This window comes from Rhinolophus sinicus, linkage group LG10 (genome assembly GCF_036562045.2).
Source record: "Rhinolophus sinicus isolate RSC01 linkage group LG10, ASM3656204v1, whole genome shotgun sequence".
Lineage (NCBI taxonomy): Eukaryota > Metazoa > Chordata > Mammalia > Chiroptera > Rhinolophidae > Rhinolophus > Rhinolophus sinicus.
In genome coordinates, this window is record NC_133759.1 from 33,325,152 (window position 1) to 33,348,184 (window position 23,033).

Below are 23,033 nucleotides of genomic sequence, written 5' to 3' on the forward strand. Positions count from 1 at the left end.
CTAGATTGTTTATAGTGTGTGATGTAGTGCTAAATATAAAATGTGGTAGTGGCTCCCAAACGGAGGTGGCTCCCAAACTTTTTTAAAAAGGATAATACGCATTTTATATTTACCCATAAAAGACTTCACAGACTAAGTGATAGGTCATAATGCGTCCAGCTGTAATTATGTTAAATCCATGCATGATGCTGACCTCCTTCTGCTGAACAGTGGTTAAGGCTGGCTGTGGATAAAGGAGAACATCTGCGAAACGATCCAGGGGTCTGACTTAAGTGGGTGCTTAAAGAGTCTGTTCAGTAGGGGCATAACCCCTCCTTGTATCAATGATGTCATATGGATCAAGAATTGACAGAAAATACTGACAGAGTTGGAATAAATGATGTGTCTCGTAGACAAATACTTACAATTAAATTACAGTGGAAATGTAAAAGAATGTTTTGTTACAAAGATTGGGGATCCCTATAATGGTAAATGCTATATGATAACATATAGGTTCTTATATTATTTAGTTTGTGAATATTTATTACTGTTTTCACATGTTTTGGCTTTTATTAACATTGGTGTAGTTCCCCGGCCTCAGATGGACCACAGGGTCCATTTTCTCATGTACCCTCAGAACATTTATCAAAGTTGTAATTTTACATTGTGTTGCTCTTTCTGATTATAAGCCCTGTCAGAGCCAGGACCCTGTCTGTTTTTGTTCGCTGTTCCTTGACTGATGATTTATAAATAGAAGATACTTGGGGACATTTGTTTGATTCATTAATTATGAGTGAACATTTTTTTGAGTAATTAATTGGCCACTCTTCGGTTATCTGAAATTGGATAAGAAAGGTTTATATTGTGAAAGTGAATCAGGACTGAAGCATTAATTTAATGTTATTGCTGCCGTCCTTAGGGTACTAGCCTAACCTTGATTGACCTCCCTGGCCATGAGAGCTTGAGACTTCAGTTCTTAGAGCGGTTTAAGGCTTCAGCAAGGTAAGTAGGAAGTGGGACGGGCTTGTCTGAAATCTGTATATTAAGGCCCCCATGTTTGCTGTGGAGGTGTTCGGGAGGCAGACGGATATCCTAGGGTGGAAAAGCATGGACCCTGGGCTCAGCCGTTTCTGGGTTGCAAGCCCACCCTCACTAGGATTTTATGAGGATTATATGAGAGAATGTTGGAAGTGTTTCTCAGTGTTCAGAAAGTGCTAAACCTTGTCATGTAATTCTTTAGTATTCTTCTAATGTTACTGACTCTTATTTTCTAAAATTCTTGTGCTGCTGCAGTTTAAAATGCTTTATTTTTGTTTAGTCTCTAACCCTGATAAGAACTTACGAGGAAAATCAATATATCCCATTTCATGGATTTTTAAAATACATTTTGTATCTATGAAATTGGAATGCTACTCACAGTTGATGGTGTTGTAGTTTAATTGGCAGTATTTTCTCTTTCTTAGTTGTATTTGAAACAATGTCTTTTATTTGATGGAATCTTAGGTTTGATGGGATGAGGTTGTTTCTTATTTTTTGAAGATGTATGGACTTACACTTTGTTGTTGCTTCCTTGCCCACAAGAGGGTGATGATGAACAATCTAGTACGGATGAGACTGTTGTGATTTAAAAAGAACAAAACAATTTTTTAGGGAAGTTTTAGGTTCATAGCAAACCATGAACAGAAGGGACAGAGATTTCCCGTGTACCCCAGCCCCCATGCATGTGTAGGCTCCCCTATTGTCAACATCTTCCACCGAATTCATTTATATAATTGATGAACCTGTATTGATGCATCAGAATCTCTATTTTACATTTGGATTCACTCTTGGTGTGTAAATTCTACGAATTTGAACACACGTATAATGACATGTATCCACCATTCTAGTATCATGCAGAGTAGTTTCACTGCCCTAAAAATCCTCTGTGCTCCACCAATTCATCCCTCTCTCTCCTCTAACCCCTGACAAGCACTCATATTTCTACTGTCTCCATAGTTTTGCTTTTTCCAGAATGTCATAGTTGGAATCATGCAGTATGTAGCCTTTTCAGGTTGGCTTCTTTCCCTTCCCAATATGCATCCAAGTTACTTTTATGTCTTTTCATTGCTTGATAGCTCATTTCTTTTTAGTGCTAATGTGCCATTGTCTGGATGTATCACAGTTTATTCATTTACCTACTGAAGGAGATCTTGGTTGCTTCCAAGTTTTTGCAATTTTGAAGCTGCTATAAACATCCATGTGCAGGTTTTTGTATGGACATAGATTTGGGGTAAATATCAAGGAGCACCACTGTGGAATCATACGGTAAAAGTATTGTGCAAAGTTGCCAAACTGTCTTCCAAAATGGTTGTACCATTTTGCGTTCACGTCAGTAATGAATGAGAGTTCCTGTTGCTCCGCATTTTCACAAGCATTTAGTGTTGTCAGTGTTCTGGATTTTAATAGGTATATAGTGCCATCTGATTGTTTTAATTTGCATTTCCCTGATGACATAATGTGGAGCATCTTTTCAGATAATCATTTGCTATCTATTTTGTTTGAGGTGTCTGTAAAGATCTTTGACCCATATTTTAATTGGGTCGTTTATCTTCTTAGTGTTGAGTTTTAAAAGTTCTTTATATATTTTGGATAACAGTCCTTTATCAGATACAACTTTTACAAGTATTTTCTCCCAGTCTGTGGCTTGTCTTCTTCTCTTGACAGTGACTTTTATAGAGCAGACATTTTTATCTTTAATGAAGTCCAGTTTATTCTTTTCATTATTGTGTCTTTGGTGTTGTATCTAAAACTCATTGCTTAACATCATCTAGATTTTCACTAAGATCATCTAGATTTTGTCCTGTGTTATTTCCTTGGAGTTTTATAATATTGTAGTTTACATTTAAGTATGTGATCAATTTTGAGTTAATTGTGTGAAAGGTGTAAGGTCTGTATCTAGATTCTTTTTTTTTTTTTTTTTTTGCGTGTAGATATCTACTTATTCCAGCACCATTTGTTGAAAAGACTATTTTTCTTCCATTGTGTTGCCTTTGTTCTTTTGTCAAAGATCATTTGACTATGGGGGTCTCTTTCAGGACTCTTGTCTGCTGTATTGACCTGTTCTTTCTTTAATACCACGCTGTCTTGATTAGACAGTGTCAGCCCTCTGACTTTGTTCTTCAATATTGTGTTGGCTATTCTGGGTCTTTTGCCTCTTTATGTAAACTTTAGAATCCATTTGTCAATATTCACAAAATAAATTGCTGAAATTTTGGTTGGGATTGCATTGAATATGTAGATCGAGTTGGGAAGAACTGACATGTTGACACTATTTAGTCTTCTTATCCATGAATGTGGAATATCTCTCTGTTTACCTAGTTCTACTTTGATTTTGTTAATCAGAGTTTTGTAGTTTTCCTTACATAGAGCTTGTACATATTTTCTTAGATTTATACCAAAGTTTCATTTTTTTGGATGCTAACTAAGGTAAATGGTATTGTGTTTTTAATAGCAAATTCCATTGTTCATTCTTAATATTTGAGAATGCAAATGACTTTGGTATTAACCTTGTATCCTTTCATGTGCCAACAAAAACATTTTTGTTTCTTCCTTCTTTATATATGTTTTATTTCCTTTTTTTATCTTAATGGATTAGCTAGGAATTCCAGTACAATATTCCAAAAGCATTGGTGAGAGGGGACATCCTTGCTTTGTTCTTTGTCTTAGAGGGAAAATGTCAAATGTCTCACCATTAAATACGATATCAGCTATATGTGTTTTGTAGATATTCTTTATCAAGTTGAGGAAGTGCCCTGCTATTCCTAGTTTACTGAAAGTATTTTTATCGTGAATGGATATTAGATTTTGTCAAATGCTTTTTGTGTCTATTGATATGATCATATGGTTTTTCTTTTTTAGTGTATTGATGTGATTGATTACATTAATTGATTTTAGAATGTTGAACCAGCCTTGCATACCTGAGATAACTCCTACTTGGTTATTGTGATACTGTAATTTATAATAAGAAATATATAGTTGATCTTCCTGTTTCTGGCACAGAGCGCCTAAAATCTTTGGAATTTCCTAAGTATGAGAGCAATAAAGGTCTTTTATTGTGTTAATGAACTGACTTTTGGAAAGCACCTACAGATGGGGTCTTGTTGCCAGGAGAACCAACTTTCCAGTCCCATCCTGAGAGGAGAGAGGCTAAAGTTCAAATCAATCGCCTTGGCCAATGATTTAATCAGCCATGCCTAAGTAATTATGCCTCCATAAACACCCAAAGGGTGGGGTTTAGAGAGGTCCCAGGTTGGGGAAGCAGGATACTTCCACATGCCACCATGTAGGACCCAAACTCCATGGCAACAGAAGGTCCTTTGTTCAGGACCTTGTCCTATGTATCTCTTCATCTGGCTGTTGATTTGTATCCTTTAATATCCTTTGTAATAAACCAGTAATTTAATGAGTAAATGGGTTTACTGAGTTCTGTGAGCCACTCAAACAAATTAATTGAATCCAAGGAACAGGTCATGGGAACCTCTGATTTACAGCCTGTCAGAAATACAGGTAACAACCTGGGCTTGGGACTGGCGACTGAGGTCTGCTCTAGCCAATTGATCGAACCCAAGGAGGGAGTTGTGGGAACTTCCCATCTGTGGCCAGTCAGTCAGAAGCACAGGTAATAACCTGGGCTTGTGAATTCACATCTGAAGTGGAGGGCAGTCTTGTGGGACTGAGCCCTTAACCTGGGGAATCTTAGGCTATCTTCAGGTAGATAGTGTCAGAATAGAGTTGAATTGTAGGACACCCAGCTGGTGTCAGGAATACTGCTTGGTGATGGTGGGAACCCATTGGAATTGGGTCCAGAACCTATTAGTTGTGGTTTATAATTCTTTTCATACATTTTTGGGTTTGATTTGTTAACATTTTATTGAGTATTTTTACATCTGAGTTCATGAGAGGTATTTGCCTATAGTTTTATTTTCTTTCAGTGTCTTTGGTTTTGGTATTAGAGAAATGCTAACCTATAGAATGAGTTAGAAAATATTCCTTTTGCTTTTATTTTCTGAAAGAGATTGTAGAGAATTTGTATGTTTTATTTCAAAAAATTTGTTTAGTTGACATCTAACAATGTATAAACTTCCTTAAATGATTGATAGACTTTACCAATGAACCTATGTGTACCTAGTGCTTTCTGTTTTAGAAGGTTTTTAATTATTGATTTAGTTTCTTTAATAGATTTAGGCCTATTCAGATTGTGTATTTCTTGTGTGAGTTTTGGCAGATTGTGTCTTTCAAGGAATTAGACCATTTCACCTAGGTTATCAAATTTGTCAGCATAGAAGCATGGTATTTATTACCCTTTTAATGTCCGTGGGATCTGTAGTGATATGTCTTTTCATTCCTGATATCAGTAATTCATGTCCTCTCTCTTTTTTTCTGTAGCTAGCCTGACTAGAAGTTTATCAATTGTATTGATCTTTTCAAAGAACCATCTTTTGGTTTTGTTGATGTTCTCATTGATTTCCAGTTTTCAATTTCATTGATTTCTGCTCTTTTATTATTTCTTTCCTCCTGCTTACTTTAGATTTAATTTGTTCTTAATTTTTCCAGTTTCCCAAGGTAGAAGCTTAGATTATTTATTTTTAGGTCTGTCTGCTTTTCTGATATATGCATTCAATGCTGTAAATTTCACAGGGTATAGAATTCTATTGTTGGGATTTTTCTCTTAACACTTTAAATATTTCACTGTTCTTGCTTGCATGGTTTCTAGGAAAAGGTGGATGTAATTCTTATTTTTCTCTATAAATCAGAGTTTTTCTTTACCTGACTTTTTTGTTTTTTTTCCCTTTATCTTTGATTTTCTGTAGTTTGAAAATATGTCTAGGTGTAGTTCTTTTGGTATGAACCCTGCTTGGTGTTCTCTGAGCTTCCTGTGGTTTCTGTGGATCTGTAATTTGGTGCCTGACATTAATTTGGGGGAAATTCCTAGTCATTATTGTTTCAAATACTTCTGTTCTCCTAAAATTCCCATTACATATATGTTACATCTTTTGTAGTTGCTCCACAGTTTCTTAGATGTTCCTCACCCTTGGTGCAGCCAACAACGGTGGGTTCAACCAACCACCAATTGAAAAGAAAGTTATGTTGTTACTGATGTGTAACAACATACTGACTGTGTTAGGCCTATGATGGTTGTATCTGTACTGAACATGTACAAACTTTTTTCTTGTCATTTTCCCCTAAAAAATACAGTGTAACAACTCTTTACATGGCATTTACACTGTACTGGGTATTACAAGTAATCTAGAGATGATTTCAAGTACACGAGAGGGTGTGCATATGTGTAGGTTATATGCAGATACTGTACCATTTTATCTAAGGGACTTGGACATCCGAGGAGTTTAGTGTCTGGCACAGGTGGCGGGGTCCTGGGACCAATCCCTTGTAGATACCAAGTGACGACTGTGTATGTGATTCCCTATGCATGTGAGTCTGTTCTGTATTATTCATTAGGATTGAATTGGACAAAATTAAGGATATAGTTTTTCAATATAATGTTGCACTATGGCGTGCTCACATGCCTGTTTTTCTCTTTCCCCCTCCAGGGCTGTTGTGTTTGTTGTGGATAGTGCAGCCTTCCAGCGAGAGGTGAAAGATGTGGCTGAGTTTCTGTATCAAGTCCTCGTTGACAGCATGGGTCTGAAAAACTCCCCAGCATTCTTAATTGCCTGCAATAAGCAAGGTAACACCATGGGTTTTTTTGCCCCTAGTAACAGATTTTTCTGGGATTGCAAATAAGAATTAACATAGTTATCTACAATTGTTATTATTTAGGATGAGAGACAACTGCTAATGAATTATAAATTGAAGGATTTTTAAATCTGAAAATACATATGCCTGCATTTTCATTAGTCTTCTTACCAGGCTGTTCTAAGAAATGACAAAGGAGTGACTGTTATTAATTTTTCTTTGCTACAGTGTTGTTTTTTTAATTATAAATCATGTTCCTTTACCTAGTTAAGTTCATCAGATTGACAATATGTCATACCAGATAAACAGTTGTGGAGGAACCGATAGAGTCTCTCAAACAAATATATCAACCAGCACATTTCGTTAAGGGGAGCTTGCTTGCACATGTTCTTTTTCTTTAACCTCATAGCCATTAAAAACTTTTAATCACATCCAATGAAACTAGGCTTCAGTTCCATTACCTCTAAAATAAGATAGATTAGTTGATCTTTACAGGCCTCTTTCAGATCTAAGATTCTGATTCTGTGAAAAGCCCAGCATATTTCTCAGAAGTGATCAGGTAATATCTCTAACAATGCCTAATCAGGAATTGGTCTTAGGGGCATGACCTGACCTTCTCTTTATTCCTTCTATTCAGTGTAAGAAGAGGGGATGATGATATTTATTTGGCTTCTGCTGTGTGTCAACCCAGCGCTTGTTTCTTACCAGTGTGTACTTGATGGTAATCTTAGTATCAGCTGGAAATATACTTAGGGTACTTTTATATGACAGGTAGAATATTTTGATTGGAGTGAAGGCTCTTGTTACAGTCACAAAGCTGGTAGGTTTTCTTTTTGTTACACTGGCTGGACTTACATATATGTTAATTTAAAAGTATATGTTAATATGTTACGTATATGTTAATTTAATGGAAAACTTTTATGAAAGAGCTAGTCAATTTTATAGTCACCAGCTTAATATATTTATAAGCATTACTGTAAGAAAACCCATACATGCAAATATAAAACTTACTTTGGTAATGAAGCTACTAGTGATAAAAAGCTCTTTTAAAACAGTGGGGGGAAAAACTTACTGGTTTAAATAGGAATTTTCCATATGTGCAAGAAGTCTTAGGAAAAGACCTTTTCTGGTTTAAAATACAACAATGTCTTTATTTTTTTTTACAGACATTACAATGGCAAAATCAGCAAAGTTAATTCAGCAGCAGCTTGAGAAAGAACTGTAAGTATGAATTAAGTCCTATTGAAGTCCTATTGGTTAATTCTGTATCTTAACACTTAGGAAATATGAATTATACTGCCTGAGGTCTTTGGTTGTGTACGACTATCACAATTAGCCTGAAGATTAGTGTGAAATATTCTTGTTAAATAAATGAAAAAATAATTAATGGAATTATAAAAAGCATTAATGGAGTATTTATAAATATTTTAAATTTTTGTGGAAAGATGATCTGAGGTTTATTGAGACTAAGCTCAATTTATTTCCCCCCTGTTTCTAGTTTCTTTGTAGTAGATGACAAAGGTTTTAGAAACTAAAAAATTTGAAAGCCATGGAAATTTTTGTTGTCAGAATAAGAAAGAAACACTTTGGGAGAATATAAAAATCTGTGATACTATTTTATAGCTTATTGTTTTCAAGCTACGTGGCAATATTACTTAGCTTGATTTTCCTGTTCAAAATTTTATAAATTAAGCTAAATAAGCTTTTGAATTTTAAGGAATCTAGCATGTCTTTGTGTCCTGCCAATTTATGAGAGCTAGCTAACAGCTTATTTATGTAGGCGATACCATCCAGTATTATAATAAACAAGTTGATGTTTTCTTATTGCTGTTGTGTAAGGACTTTTTTATTAAAAGATCTGATGAGGAAAAACTGTATAAATTCAACTTTTAGCACATTTTTTCCCACTATCATTGACCTACTCTTGTATTCATTTAACAAGCATCTGTACTTCATCTAGTGTATGCCACACCCTGCACTCAGGATGCAGCTATAGAAAGAAATGTCACGTAGTTTCTGTACTCAGGAGCTTAGAGTCTAGTAGAATATGGTTTGCTTCAGGGGTTCATGAACTCCTGCTCCAGGTCTGCAAGCAGAGTCATGTAAACATTTTTAAAGGGCAGGTAAAAAAAATAAAAGTAGAAAAATATGTGCAGATATTAAATGTCATCCACATAAATATTTAATTTATGACTCTTTACAGAAAAAGTTTACCAGCCTTGGTCTCTGGTTTATCATTTTCTGTGGCTTCTTTTTTTTCTTTTAATTGAGAATGATACATTTAATTCAACATGTTTTAAATTTTCAATATATAAATAGAAGAATAAAGTAAGCCACTTAATCAGATTTATCAAAGACATCATGCCTTCAAATTAAATATCAAAGAAAAAATGTAAACTCCTTTATTGAAGTATATAAAAAGCTGTATATATTTAAAGTACACAGCTCAGTGCATTTTGGGATAAGTGTACACCTGCAGAAGCATCACCACCAAGGCCATAAAAATCTCCATTACTTTGCAAAGTTTCCCTCTGCCCCCTTTAAATTTGTGTATGTGTGTTTCATACTTAACATAAGTATGAACACTTAACATAAGATCTACCCTATTAGCGAACTTTAAGTATACAGTGTAGTATTGTTAGCTATAGACTGTGCTGTGTAGTAGATCTCTAGCACTTATTTATTCACATAACTAAATCTTTATACCCTTTGACCATAATCTCCCCATTGCACCCTCCCTACTGCCTCTGGTAGCCACCATTCTATTCTTTGCTTCTGTGTGTTTGACCGTTTTAGGTTGCACATATGAGTGTGATCATACAGTTTTTGTCTTACTGTGTCTGTTACTTCAGTTAGCATAGTGTCCTTTGGATCCATCCATGTCGCAAATGGCAGGATTTCCTTTTTTTCCAGGGTTGAATAATATTCTGTTGTATATACGTCTCATATTTTCTTTATCCATTCATCCTTCAGTGGACATTTAGGTTACTTCCGTATCTTGGCTTTGTGAATAATGCTGCAGTGAACATGGGAGTGCAGGTACCTCGTCAAGATCCTGATTTCAATTCCTTTGGATAAATACCGTGTTTCCCCGAAAATAAGACCAAGCTGGACAATCAGCTCTAATGCATCTTTTGGAGCAAAAATTAATAGAAGACCCAGTCTTATATACGTGTGTGTGTGTGTGTGTGTGTGTGTATAATATTTTATTATAAGACCCGGTCTTATGTAAGACTATATTATATTATATATTTTACATATATATATAGTATATATAGTATTTTACTATAAGACCGGGTCTTATATTAATTTTTGCTCCAAAGGACGCATTAGAGCTGATTGTCCGGCTAAGTCTTATTTTCAGGGAAACACAGTACCCAGAAGTGGAATTGCTGAGTCATATGGTGGTAGTTCTATTTGTACTTTTTAGCCGTAGTTTTTTCTAATACTTTTGTCTTAAGCTTTTATGCTAGAGTTAAAAGTGATTTATACATCACCATTACAGTATTAGAGTATTCTGAATTTGAGCATATTCTTACTGTAATAGTTTTATACTTTCATATGTTTTGTGTTGTTAATTAGCATCCTTTCATTTCACCTTGAAGAACTCCCTTAAGAATTTCTTTTAAGGCTGGTATAGTGGTGATGAACTCCTTCAACTTTGTGTGTCTAGGAAAGTTTTTAATTTCTCCTTCATATCTGAAGGTCAGTTTGCTGGGTATAGTATCCTTGGTTGGAAGTTTTTTTTCTTTCAGCACTGAATATATCGTCCCACTCTCTACTGGCCTGCAAGGGTCTGATAAAAAATCCACTTTTAGTCAGTGGGGTTTCCCTTTGTGACTATTGGCTTTTTTGCCTTGCTGCTTTCAAAATTCTCTCTTTGACTTCTGTGAGTTTTATTATAATGTGTCCCTGTGAAGCTCTCTTTAATCTATTTGGAGTTCTTTGGGCTCAATGCATCTGCATGTCCATTGCCCTCTCCAGCTTTGGGGCTTTTCTGCCATTATTTCTTTAAATAAGCTCTTGGCTTCTTTGTCTTTCTCTGCTCCTTCTGGGACTCCCATAATGATGTCCCATAAGTTATGTAGATTTTCTTCACTCTTCTTTCTTTTTGATCTGCTCTGTGGGTAATTTCAAATTATCTGTCTTCAAGCTCTCTGATTCTTTCTTCTTCTTGATCAACTCTGCTGTTGAAGCTCTGAATTTTTCACGTTAGTCATTGTGTTCTTCAGCTCCAGAATTTTTTATGATTTCTATCTTTCTGTTGAACTTCTCGTTTTGTTCATATATTGTTCCCCTTATTTTGTTGAGTTGTCACTCTGTGTTCTTTTATAGCTCACTGAACTTTCAGACGATTATTTTGAAGACGATTACTTTGTCAGGCAGTTTGTAGAGCTCCATTTCTTCAGGGTTGGTTATTGGTACTTTATTTTGTTCCTTTGATAGTGTCATATTTCCCTGATGAGTCGTGATCTTTGTGTCCCTGCAATGGTGTTTGCACATTTGTAAAAGCAAGTACTTATACTTTTTACAGACTGGCTTTGCCAGAGAAAGCCCTTCTGTAGTCACTCTGGCCAGAGATTCAGGGTTGGCTTGCTTCTGGAGGCCTTTGGAGGCTGGCCTGGCTCCTGCGTGCGTCCATGGGCTGGTCAGCCTACTGCCTGGATTCATGACAGTTGGCCTGGCACCAGTTTCCACTTGGGTCGGCCTATAGTCTGAATCTGTCATGTCTGGCCAGGCGCCTGGGTCCAAAGGAGGGGCCTGCGGGCCATGGGCTGGCCCGATGCTGGGTTCTGTAGTGCAGTAGGTGCTCACTCAGTCTCCTTCCCCCACGTGGAGTGTATCTCTCCATGCTACATTATGCAAGCTTGCAGGCGAAGTAACGTTGGTAGTGTGAAACTGTCCTTCCTACCCTCTTCAATGCATTTTTTTTTATTTCTGTGCTGCACTCAGGTGCTATAATCTCTGACCTGGATTCCTTAGCTTCTGTGAAGGTATTTTCCTGCATGGATGATTATTCAGATTGATGTTTTGTGAGAGGACTTGTGCTGGAAACTCCTGTTCTGCCATCTTGCTGATGGCACTCTGTCAGTGTTTGCTCTCGTTCTGAAATTATCATCTCGTCCCATACTCTTGATGCTCGCTCTCTTGAGACTACATATTGATTGTCATTGGGCTAAGGGCATTGAAACAATTAGATGATTTGTTTTTTCTAAAAATTCAGTTGCAATTGTTGGAAATTATCTTTGGGGAAAAAGCAATCATATTAATCTGTGTATTTTTATTAAGCAGTATAGTCTACTTCCTATGTTTAAAATACGTTTTCCTTAGCCCGTTTGCTTTTCATTCTAAAGAGCCATAGACAAACAATACAGAAGGAAATGCTGTATTGTAAGGCACTGAAGTAAAATTTTAAAAAGTTGTAAGAGTTAGTATTGTTAAATTAGGAGTCTAATTTTGTTTTACTCTTGTGTTAGTGAGACTTCGGCCCTAACAGCTTTGAAGCATTTCATAGTCTTCTGAATAACAAGGTTTATATATCTACATGGCCTTATGGCAAGAGCTGAATACATATAATGTTTGGCTTTCCTCTCTTTTTTTAATTATAAAATATCTTACATATAAATGAATATATAGACACATATATTGAGTTTGAAGAATACTAAAATGAATGCCCATGAACCTACCACCTTACTTAGGTGCTTCTTCCCAAAAGCTTTTCCCTCTTTCCCTCAGGAGGTAAGTAATATCTTAATTTTGTATTATTTGTTTTATAAAATACTTTTTCCATATATGTGTATGTCTTTGTAAACAAGGTATTGTTTACATTGTTTTTCATATGGATTCTTTGCTAATTTTCATGCAATGTTACAGCACCAAGAAATGCTTTATTTTGTAAGAAAGCAGATTGGCAGCATGTCGTATATATTCCTCTGCTTCTGGACAGTGAAAGGGATGAGAGAAGTAGACGAGCCTTGTTTATGCACTCTTTATTAAGGCCAGCAGGTGGCGGTACGGTGATTTAAACTGAGATGGTTTTTGTGGTTCAGTACCGTAGGCTGGAGAATAGTAATTGGGCCCAGATTGGAGATGAGAATCTGGAGTTTGTGGATTTCTCAGTTCTATATCCAAATAGACTCTAGATACCTATAAATACCCTATCTACCTACCCTTAACTTTCAGAAACTTAAGTTTTTATAATATTTATGGCATGTATTTAAAAATACATACTTAGGAGTAGCATCATGCAGATCCTAATGGAGGGGGTGCTAGGCTGAAAGAAGGTTGGTGTGACCCGTTACGAGCTGCTGTCATCTAGCCTTGTAAGGTTGGACCCCCATCTCTCTCTTCTGTCCAAGAGCATGATCTGTAAATGTAAAGGATTATTCAACAGTTGTTATAGCATAAATGATAGTTTTAAGATTAAGTATTTAAATGAGTGCTGAAATACTTAGGAAGGAGTTTGATATCCTAAAGCCCTTTAATTGTGATCCTCAAATTGTATCCCTTTTTGCTTCCTGACTCATTTTCCTTTTGCCCTCCAGCAACACTTTACGAGTCACCCGTTCTGCTGCCCCCAGCACGCTGGACAGTTCCAGCCCTGCCCCTGCTCTGCTGGGAAAGAAAGGCAAAGAATTTGAATTCTCACAGTTACCCCTCAAAGTGGAGTTCCTGGAGTGCAGTGCCAAGGGCGGACGAGGGGACACTAGCTCTGCGGACATCCAGGACGTGGAGAAATGGCTGGCTAAAATCGCCTGAGGGGCAGCTCCAGCGCAAGACGGGAACGTGTATGGGGTGACTGGCAGTTTTGGAAAAGGTTGTAGCTAGAAACATTTCTTTGTTCTGGAAACAAATTATTGTTAAATTCAGCTTGGAATTTTTTGTTTAAGTTCAGTTCCCCTTGTTTCTTTCAAACTAGGTGCTTTTATTTCATTTGTGTGCCTTCCCTTTGTTAAAGTGAGTGTGATGTCCCTTTAGTGTCTGCTTGCTGTCGGGTTGAGGTCTTTGTGACCCGAAGAAGTGGACTCCACATAGAGAAGATATTATCAAGAGAACATGGTTATCATCTGAAAAGTTTTCTCATCTTGTGCTTTGGTCCCTTTTTCCTGGAAACCAACCTGTCTGTGTATGAAACCAGTTGATTTCCAGTTGCCCTTGAGGTTCATGGACAGTCTGCCATCTAGTCCTGTGACTTCTCAGATGTGCAGGTACAGTTACACTATGTCTCGCAACATGTGACGACGGGGAGAAAACATCAAGGCGGTGCTGACAGTGAGCCTGTGCTTCATCAGCTCGGTGACGTGTCCCCACTCCGGCCTCATAGCAGTGAAGTTTCAAAAACATGTCCTGAACCCTGGAGTCATTCCCGGATGATAGGCCTGTACGTCCTGAGTCCCCTCACGCCAGGGGCCTAGTGCGTCCTAGTGGTTTCCCCTGACGGGGGGGTATGTGGACGTGTAGAGGCTGTTCTGTTTTTCTGGGCAGCCGAGGGCTCTGAGCTGTCTTCATGTACTGTTTGCTCAGCTCCTATTTCGTACTCTTAGCTAGAATGCTGTGGAACAAATGCAAAAAGAGAAAAGTTCTCTGTAGATTTTTAAAGTGCATATTCACTGATGGTTTAAAAAAAAAAAAAAAGTCGGCCTTTTCAAAGTGATGTTCTTCGCTGTCTTCTTAAATGTATGGCTTTTTTATGGCTTTTATAAATTATTAATACATTTCTTGGTAAATAAAACAACATATGTGGCTTAAAGCAAGTAAGTAGAATGGTTTCGTGAGTACAAATGGGAGTGTGTCTTAGGACTCTGGCCTAACTCTTACGTTTCCAGGGCTAAAGATTGCAATGTACACAGGAACAAACTATCCATACTTCACACACCCAGGGATAAGCCGAACTGAAGCTTAAAAGGAGACGAGGGTGGTTGTGGATAAGTGAGAAGCTAACGCCAGAACAGTGTGGGAAGAGCCGTACAGGAGAGGTGCAGGGTGCCCTGGGGCGTGCAGCCAGAGCACCTCACCTGGCCTTGATGGCTCAGGGAGAGTCGAAGAATAAAAGCATGGAGCTGATGACGTCCCAGTGAGGACGGTCTCCACGTACACTACAGCCCAAGCCTCTGCCTGCTGTCACCCACTCTAGCTCTGAATGAGAACTCCAGCTCCCCTCCTGCCCCTGCGCCCAAACCCTGTGTCCTGCACCTGCTACTGGTGTGTGAAATAAATGCAGGCTGAAACAGAGAAGACTTGAGACCTTAACCCTGGCAGAGTTCTTATTCGAAAGCCTTGTTGCTATGAGTGTTCTTACTGTCCTTTGGACTTAGTTCTTGCCCTTTTGTTACCCGCCAAGTAGTAATTCAAGGAAGTGGGTAAGAACATTGATTCAGAAATCAAAAAGGAATGTGATGAACGTGATGTGTTCACACAATCATAGTAGGTCCTCATGTGAGTAAAAATCAATGGCTTGATACTTCCGTTAAGAGGCATGGGTTCTCAGCTTTTTTTGTGGCTGTTTTTTTGTGGCTGTTTTTTTTCTGGTTAAAGTGTTTTACTTTATTAGGGGAAGCAATACACCAAAAAAATGACTGAAGAAGGGGAGCGGGGTTGAATCTTATTCAAGGCCTAAAGATGATCATCTGAAAAAGGAAAGTTATGTCTCAGATAGTGGATCTCAGATATTAGCATCAGAATTCTCTGCGATGCTGGTTAAACAGCTGATCTGAGAGCCCTGCTCCTGAACAAGCAGTTTGACAGCAGATGGCCTGGTCTCAGGAGCCGGCATGCTTAACGTGCCCTTTACAGGAACGCAGGGCTCCTGGGAGCACCCTCAGAAGGGACTGGCCTGGGCTGTGCCTTTAGTGTGTTTTGGTCTTAGGTGCTTTGGGTCACGAGCCCTGTTTAGCTTTTCTAACAGAGTAAAGTAAGCAGGCAGGTTAGCGAGTCTCTCCTGGGCCTTTTATCCTGCTTCCTACGCCTGTGCCAGTCATTTCATCCACGTGGGTTCGGGCCGGGGTAAGGTCATGGGGACTAGTCCTTGGGAGCTGGGAAGGGGTTCTGATGGGAGATCCAATGTGTTCTTTACTCGGGTGGTATCCCCTTGTGGTCCTGAAGCCATTTAGCCAAAGTAGGCCCGTTTCTTGACGAGATGAGGGGCAAGTGTGGCCAGAGTGAAAAGAGGGGTGTCAGGTCCTGAGGACTGGCAGACGAGGCCCGATTGTGTGTCCTAGACGAGACCGTCGTGGCTCGAAACACCTCCTCGAGAACAGGGTCTGAGCCGCTGCGTGTGCATGCGCCCTGAGATCCACTCCCAGGACAGCTGCCATCTCGTGGGAATGATCATTCCTTGCTAAGGGAGAGGCGCAGGCCACAGTGAGACGCAGCTGCGGTGAGCCCTGGGTGCTCCACTGGCAAACACTGCCCGCTTCTGGGATGGAGTCTTCCACGGGGCGTGGCGCACACCCACGGACAGGGCTCTAGGCCCTGGCTGCACGGTTCTTTATTCCGGCTCTTCTTTCAAGCCCCTTTCCTGAGGGTTCTGCAGCCTTGGTACCCCCGCCAGTTTGTGGGGGTGCTGGTTCCTGATCAACAGCTGCCATTGGTGGGGAGGACCTGGCGTTTGCCACTGACCTTCCCAGGGCCTCCGTCCCAGCACCTTTTGGGTCCTGCTTCGTGGGAGGCACTGGCCATGGTCCGCTGACTTGAAATCACCTCAGCCAGAACAATGTGCTGCTTTTTTTTTTTTTTTTTGGAAGGTTTGAGTTTAGCACAGATTTATCGAAGCCACAGGTGGTTGATGCCCATTCTCAGCTGAAGGATATTCTCAATTAAGATGCTTACCTCCTCTATTTCAGCCCTTCATATACTTTTATTTACAAGATGATTACTACACCTGGCTTTCTGTGCCAGGAAGTGATCCCACTTTTCAATGATAAAGCCCTACATGGTTGATGATTCAAAAGACTTCAAAAGACCCTTGTATATAGTGTTTGTTCATTCAGAAAACACCAAATACTGTGCCAGGAATACTAAACACGCACAATTCCTGCTTCTCGAGGCACACGGTCCCATTCTGAGGTGAAAAACATGTACTCTTTCAGTGTGGCACCCTGCTCTTCCCTCAGCATGATCTCCATCACGACTGCGCTGGACCTCTGAGCACCGTGTGGGCTCCAAGGTGAACCCCCTCAGTGCTGCCCTCACCTTCGCCCTTGCTATCCTTGAGTTCCTGGGTGGCTCAAGGAACCATACCGCCCCAATAGGGCTGCCACTTCTTCCCACGGCCTGTGTCTCAGCACCTCCTGGGGTTCGTGTTTCCCTGGGGTCCTGTTAGTGTGAGGCACTGGTGTGGTGTTAAGATCATTTTGTTTCAACTGAAATAGGCCTTTAAAAAAATTAGAGGTTAGCATAGGATTATCAAAGCTCCTTTCTGCACGTAATCACTGGTCGGCAAAACACAGCTGTAGTAATAAGGAAAATGAGCTTGAGCCCCATCCCTTGATCCATGCAGGCCCTTAGGCAGGATGTCCACAGCTGCATTCTTCACTCACATCTGGGGCATCCCAATGGTGCCTCCGTCATCTGGCCAGGGAAGGAAGGGGCCGCTGGACAGTGGTGTGTGTAACACCACTCAGATGATTCTCCCTCTGCTGTCTGAAGTCACGGTGCCCCAAATACCGTAATCATGGAACTTTATGGCTCCCCTTACATTCTTGGAATTTACTCTGGCTTTCATCTGGTCCATACAAGCATTTGTGCTCTAGCTCCCAGGCCGCTGTACCTCCTCTGCCTCACATTTTACATCTGGCAGGCAGAAAAGTGAGTGGGCTGGGACAGCTATTTCCTGTCCCTCCTAATCAGAGATGGCTTCCTTGAGGTGGCAGATTGGAGGGTGTTCCAGAAACTTCAGAACCTTTAAAGGGGAAAGATAATTAGTGAAGTTGAACTTGGAGATGAATGAGACCTGGTGAACTTGGCTAACTCCGCAGCCCCAGGACACCTAGCGTTCGCAGGCCAGGGCAATTCTGTGCCTGGTCATGGCCTTTGTGTCCTCTTTGGATTGGTCCCACAATGCTCCTGGCCTTCAGGGCATCTTTCGGTCTGGAGAGGACTGAGACCTGAAGGGGGCCTCGTAGAAATGTTCTCTAATGGGTGTGGCGTGAAGTTGGACACGGTATGTGGCAGCTTGGTGCCACCTAAAAGGTTGATTATGGTTCACCTTAAATTCTTGCCTTTAAATGGTTTCCCGGAAATCACCAGGAGGAAGAGATCGAGTCCTTGAACCCACCCATTACCACCCCCAGCCCTGGCAAACGGAGAGCAGGGATGACAGGAGATCACACCCCGAGTCTCAGTGCTGCCTGGAATTTCCCTTTCCATCAGCTTTTGGGGCAGAATGAAGAGTATGGAAATCAGTATGTCCTACTTTTGCCCCTTCTGAGTTGGTGGAGAACCCAGGTAAGGAGGAGGAAGCAGCAGAGGGCTTTGGGTACTGGGCATAACACCCTGACATAGGAGGGTCTTCATGGAACATGCACTTGAAGAAATGTTTTCGCACCTCTCCCCGCCCCCGCTCCCATATATAATTGCACCACTTAGAGACATTAGACAGGAAGCTTTGTGTTGAGAATTAGGACAGTTTATTGTTTGATCAACATGCTGAGTCTTCCACATTTTACACAGTTCTATGTAAAGTCAATGTGGCCATTTATGCTTACTGAGCCAGTGAGAGATGGAAATGCCAACCTCTGTGCTCCTCGTGGCCAGTCACTTTATAGGGATGAGTGAGGGGAACTGGGGACAAGTTGACACATACCACGCGATCGGGGCTGGCCTTCGATGTATGGAGGCTTCCCACCAGAAGGAAACATCCAAACCCCACTGTAAGGATAAACCTCACCCTGACTGCAGTCACCCACACAAGTCTGGTGTCTGGGGAGTTTACACATTGAGAACCCAAGGCTTTGGAACACGTTCATTTCAAACAAAAATTCAAAGGGTGCCCTGGTCTGTGGGTGCCCACAACAATCGGCGTGGACTTGGGGGCTGGCCCTTCTTTGCCGTGGAGGAGCCTGAAATATACGTGGATTGTTTTTCTCTTTCTGGCTCACTCAGACACGCCGGACGGAATCTCATGTCCTAACTAGAGTACAGAGGGTCTGGAGCACCCACACACAGCAGCCCTTTACGTGCAAGTGCGTGGTCACCTGTGTACACACAGGTCGGCGATGCATGAAGATGGAGACATCTTGTTTCCGACCACTTCCAACTTGCTGGCTGACCATAAGCAAGTCACCCTTCTGGCTTGGTTTTCCTGGCTTTGAAACAGGAAGGGTTATGAGACCTCCGCCTCACACCGCTGGAGCCAGGTATTAATGCCTCACATTCTCGGGGGAGAGGTAGTTTGGAAACTAGTGAGCACACAGCCCTGCTTGGTTGATGCAAACAGACTTCTGTTTAGCTGCCCCACACGTGGCTCAGACACACCTCCCAATCCTGGGCTACCTGTTTTCATATCCTGACATCCTCACCTGCCTTCCACCATCTGAAGGAATGACGCTGCTCTGCCTGCAGGACACCGAAGCCAGCGGTGCCATTATCGTCACACCTGGTACTTGAGGGCAAGGGCTCCCGGCACTGGCTGGCCTCCAAGAGGATGGAGACCTTGCACTCAAGATGTGTCTGCACCTGAGCTACTACCTTTCAATCCTTGTTTCTGTTGCCTGACACGTGACCTGATCTGGCCACTGTTCCTCGGACCTGGGAACATTACAGAATGTTGGAGGATGCTGACAGGAGTAAAGTGGTGACAGGGACAGTAGGGAAGCCTCTGACGGAAGGAAACTTGCTTATAATCACCAAGCATGCTCCCCTGGGACTACACAACTGTACTTCTAACACTCAAGATGCTTTCGTCACACTTTCATTCTGGCACGTTGTGCGCATTTGTAAATATACTCTCGGCTTTTCCCATCTTACGCTCCATTTTTCAGATGCCTGCGAAACAGCAGCTTTACTGACAAATTCTCTTTGACATCCCCCAACAGAAAAAGAGGGCCTGTAAAAGATGACCTTGCTCATCTCCCAGGTCAGGGCTAGTCTTTTGGGAGAGGGACTGAACTACTGGCTCAATTGAGATCATTTCCTGAAAGGATTCCTCCACTTGGCTTTGTACTAGCCCATCTGGATTCGGCAAAAATGTAACAGTCACTGCGGATGCCGAGGCAACCTCATGACTTCTTCTTCAAGGGAACTTGATCATTTTATTATTGAACCTTAACCCTCTGAGTCAAGATCCTACCTACAAACAAGACACCAGTGATCGCACCTGCTGACAACGAGAACCAAAGAACCAATGCACTTCTGTGCAACAGATCTGGCTGCCCAACAGATGCCAGGAAATGAGGGGTGGAGATCGGGCCGTGGAATGGCATGGCACCACAACGATGGGAGGACAAGATGAGGCAACTGCCTTCATTTTCAGAGGCCCACGGGGCTGGGGAGAGCCTGGACTCAAAAAGAGAGAATGTTGTGTGTGTGCAAGGAAAGGCAGGACTCACCGAGGCCACATCAAGCCAAACAATATCTACGGTGTCTCTTACTGCTCCTCTTGGTGCCTTGGATATGTGTACAAGTGGGAAGGGAACTGAGTTTCTACTTTTTTTTTTTTTTTTTTACAGGAATGTTTTAAGAAAAGCTACTCTTTAGTACCAAGAAAGTAAAAATCCACCGTATACTCATTCACTGAGACCCAGGGCAGATCTCTGCAAATGGGGCTGTCCCAGAGGCCACAAGCAATGGCCCTCACTGCCACCCAGGCTGGATGCTATCACATGGACTCCTATAAATTCTCACGAGGTAAGCACTCTTCCCACAAGCACCACTTGGGGGTGTGCCATGGTGGGGGGCGCTGGCCCACGTAGCATGCACACCCGTGCATATAAATACATAGAGGGAGAAATGGTGCACTATTCCCGTGGGCTAATTTTGCCTGTAGTGTAACACAGCTATGTAATTATTTTATTGATGGCAAGACAATCACAAGTTTTTTTGACAATATTAAGTACTTCTTATTTCAACACGTTGCAGTACTTTTGAATTTCCAAAACTAATCACAATGCAAGTTCCAACTTTAGAGCAGGAAAAACGAGAATATACGCTGAGCACGTACGTGTACCTCTGTAAGAATGTGTGTGTGTGGAAGGTGTATACACAAGTCTATTTCTATATATAAGTATGTACACACATATAAAAACTAAACACATGACATCGGAATTACGTTCGTACATTGGTCTTTGCCTTTTGGAAGGGGAGCTCCGTGGGAATCCTGCTTCCTCTTTTCTTCACCTGAAGATAAATTTCTCTTTAAAGATCAGCTCTGACATACAGCCTCCTTAGCTGAAAGTGTGTCACAGGCCCACTGGACACATATCAGCGAGTCATGCCAGGTTTCGCTGCCATTTTGGATTCGTTTCTGAGAAGTTCCAGAATTCACTGCAATAAGTTTTTGAGCGCTGCTCTGTGGAGGAATTCACCCCCCTCCCACACCCCAGAAGGTCATTTAGCTCACCTGTGACAGGCCCAATAGCAGCCTGGAAGAATCAAAGCCAGCTTGGAGGGCAGGTTTTACTGTTTTTGGCCAGAGTCGCTGCTGTCTATTGCCTGGCTCTGCGCAGGCTCAGGGTCAGCGAGTGGGTGTATTTGGAGCATGGGCCCACTGGCTTACACCCCTTAGTGAGGAGACAGCTCTCTTCACAGCTTTTACATGTCCTCAGACTTAGCCCTTCTCAGAAACGAGTCAAAAATGGCAAGGATGGCTCTCTCTGGGCAACCTTCTGGAGACCCTGCCTCACCCTTACCTTCAGGCAACCAGAATGCTGCTACAATATCCCCAAAGGGATGTGCACAAAGATTTCAACGACACTGTGCCAGTGGGGCAAAAACTCATCAAGACGTCAGCTTTTCCAGAACAGCACTCAGCAGTGTTAGCAGCTGAGGATGTGAGAGCATGCATCTTCAGGGGGTGGTTCTGCCGACAACCCTCCCTCCCCCAATCACAAGTGCACTGACACTGTGTGATACAGGCTCCAGCTTCCCTGACCTGACGTCCAAGGAGGAAGGTTTCAGGGGCACACACTGAGTTTCTTTTTGTCCTTTCCTTAGATTCATCCTGAATATGTGTACTGAACACTGGGCGGGTTGGTTAAAACATTTTCAGAGGTACACACGGTGCCCCAAGTCTATAAGCAACACATCGACACTGCCCACGGCTGCCGACAGCACCCCATCCTTCCTTCCAATGACCTCTTGCTCTGCCAATCACTGGACGGACTACAGAGAACACAAGGTTGCCCGTGGCAAGTGCCCTCACCCCCCTCAAGGTTTTTCAAGGAGCGGAAGGGGGCGGCAGGAGTTCCAGTGGGACCTGCTGTTGGGCTCCCTGCCGTCCACAAGGCCGTAATTTCAGCTTCGGGCCATGGCTGATGTCCCACTCTGGCCACGGAAGGACAGAGTCACAGCTGCCTCTTCAGAGGCTGTTTTGTTCAATCAGTGTTTGATTTCACCAGGTAGGGCCTGTTTGGTGGGGCCTGGTTGGTCTGGGCCAGATGGCCCAGGATTAAAGCCTAATTAAGTCGCCCAGTAAATGTTTTTGTTTATTGGGCTGGGGTGGGAGGAGGGCAGAGGTGATGGACAGTTCAAAGAGGACAGGAAGGAGGCGGTGTGTGGAAAAGGTTCTCTATAAGTTTACAAATATACAAAAACAAAAAAGGACATCTTTCAAATAAAAATGGCTACATTTTTATCTGGCAAAAAGTTGTATACACATGATTTAAATTTTTTTAAATTTTTAACAGTTTTTGGCAATCTTAATAAAGTACAATATATTACAACCAAACCAAAAAATAGTTGTTTAAGTAACAGCTGTTAAGAGTGACGTGATCCCCGATGCCCAGCCTCCCTCCCCACCCCACCCTACTCCTAGAGACAGAGAGAAAAGAAAAATCCTCCCATCTTGATAAGCTCATTTCCCACCCCCCTTTAGGAAGCTAACCAATAGGAAGCAACACAACAAGCGAGTAGTGTCAGAGGAAGCCGGCAGGTCAGGCTGCATTAGCAGGAGCAGCCGCCCTCGCTGGCTGGAGGTTCCTGGGGTTTGTCCAGCTTGATGTCAATCACTGTAGGGGGCTGGGCTAAGGAAGACAACTCTCCCAGAAAAGCTGCCACCCTGGATCACGCCCCTGTGCACCCGTCAGCTGCCCTGCGCAGTCCCTCTGTCCCTTTGCAAATACACAGGGACTTGGCTCTTTGGCCTGGGGAGAAAGGATGAGAGTCAC

General features: G+C 41.7%; 2 protein-coding genes across 2 annotated transcripts in view; one reads left to right on the forward strand and one right to left on the reverse strand.

The window, feature by feature from the left end:
• LOC109444538 (serotransferrin) overlaps nucleotides 1–14,465 on the forward strand; it is a 46,748-nt gene extending 32,283 nt beyond the window's left edge. The window contains 4 exon segments of the mRNA XM_074312859.1: nucleotides 899–981; nucleotides 6,567–6,703; nucleotides 7,878–7,932; nucleotides 13,257–14,465. Coding sequence (XP_074168960.1) covers nucleotides 899–981; nucleotides 6,567–6,703; nucleotides 7,878–7,932; nucleotides 13,257–13,470 — 489 coding nt within the window. The 3' untranslated portion in view covers nucleotides 13,471–14,465.
• A 3,850-nt stretch (nucleotides 14,466–18,315) lies between these two features.
• Nucleotides 18,316–23,033, reverse strand: part of RAB6B (RAB6B, member RAS oncogene family) — a 56,514-nt gene continuing 51,796 nt past the window's right edge. Inside the window, exon 8 of the mRNA XM_074312860.1 lies at nucleotides 18,316–22,874. Within this exon, the coding sequence (XP_074168961.1) occupies nucleotides 22,810–22,874 (65 nt within the window). The 3' untranslated portion in view covers nucleotides 18,316–22,809. The remainder of the gene's footprint in view (nucleotides 22,875–23,033) is intronic.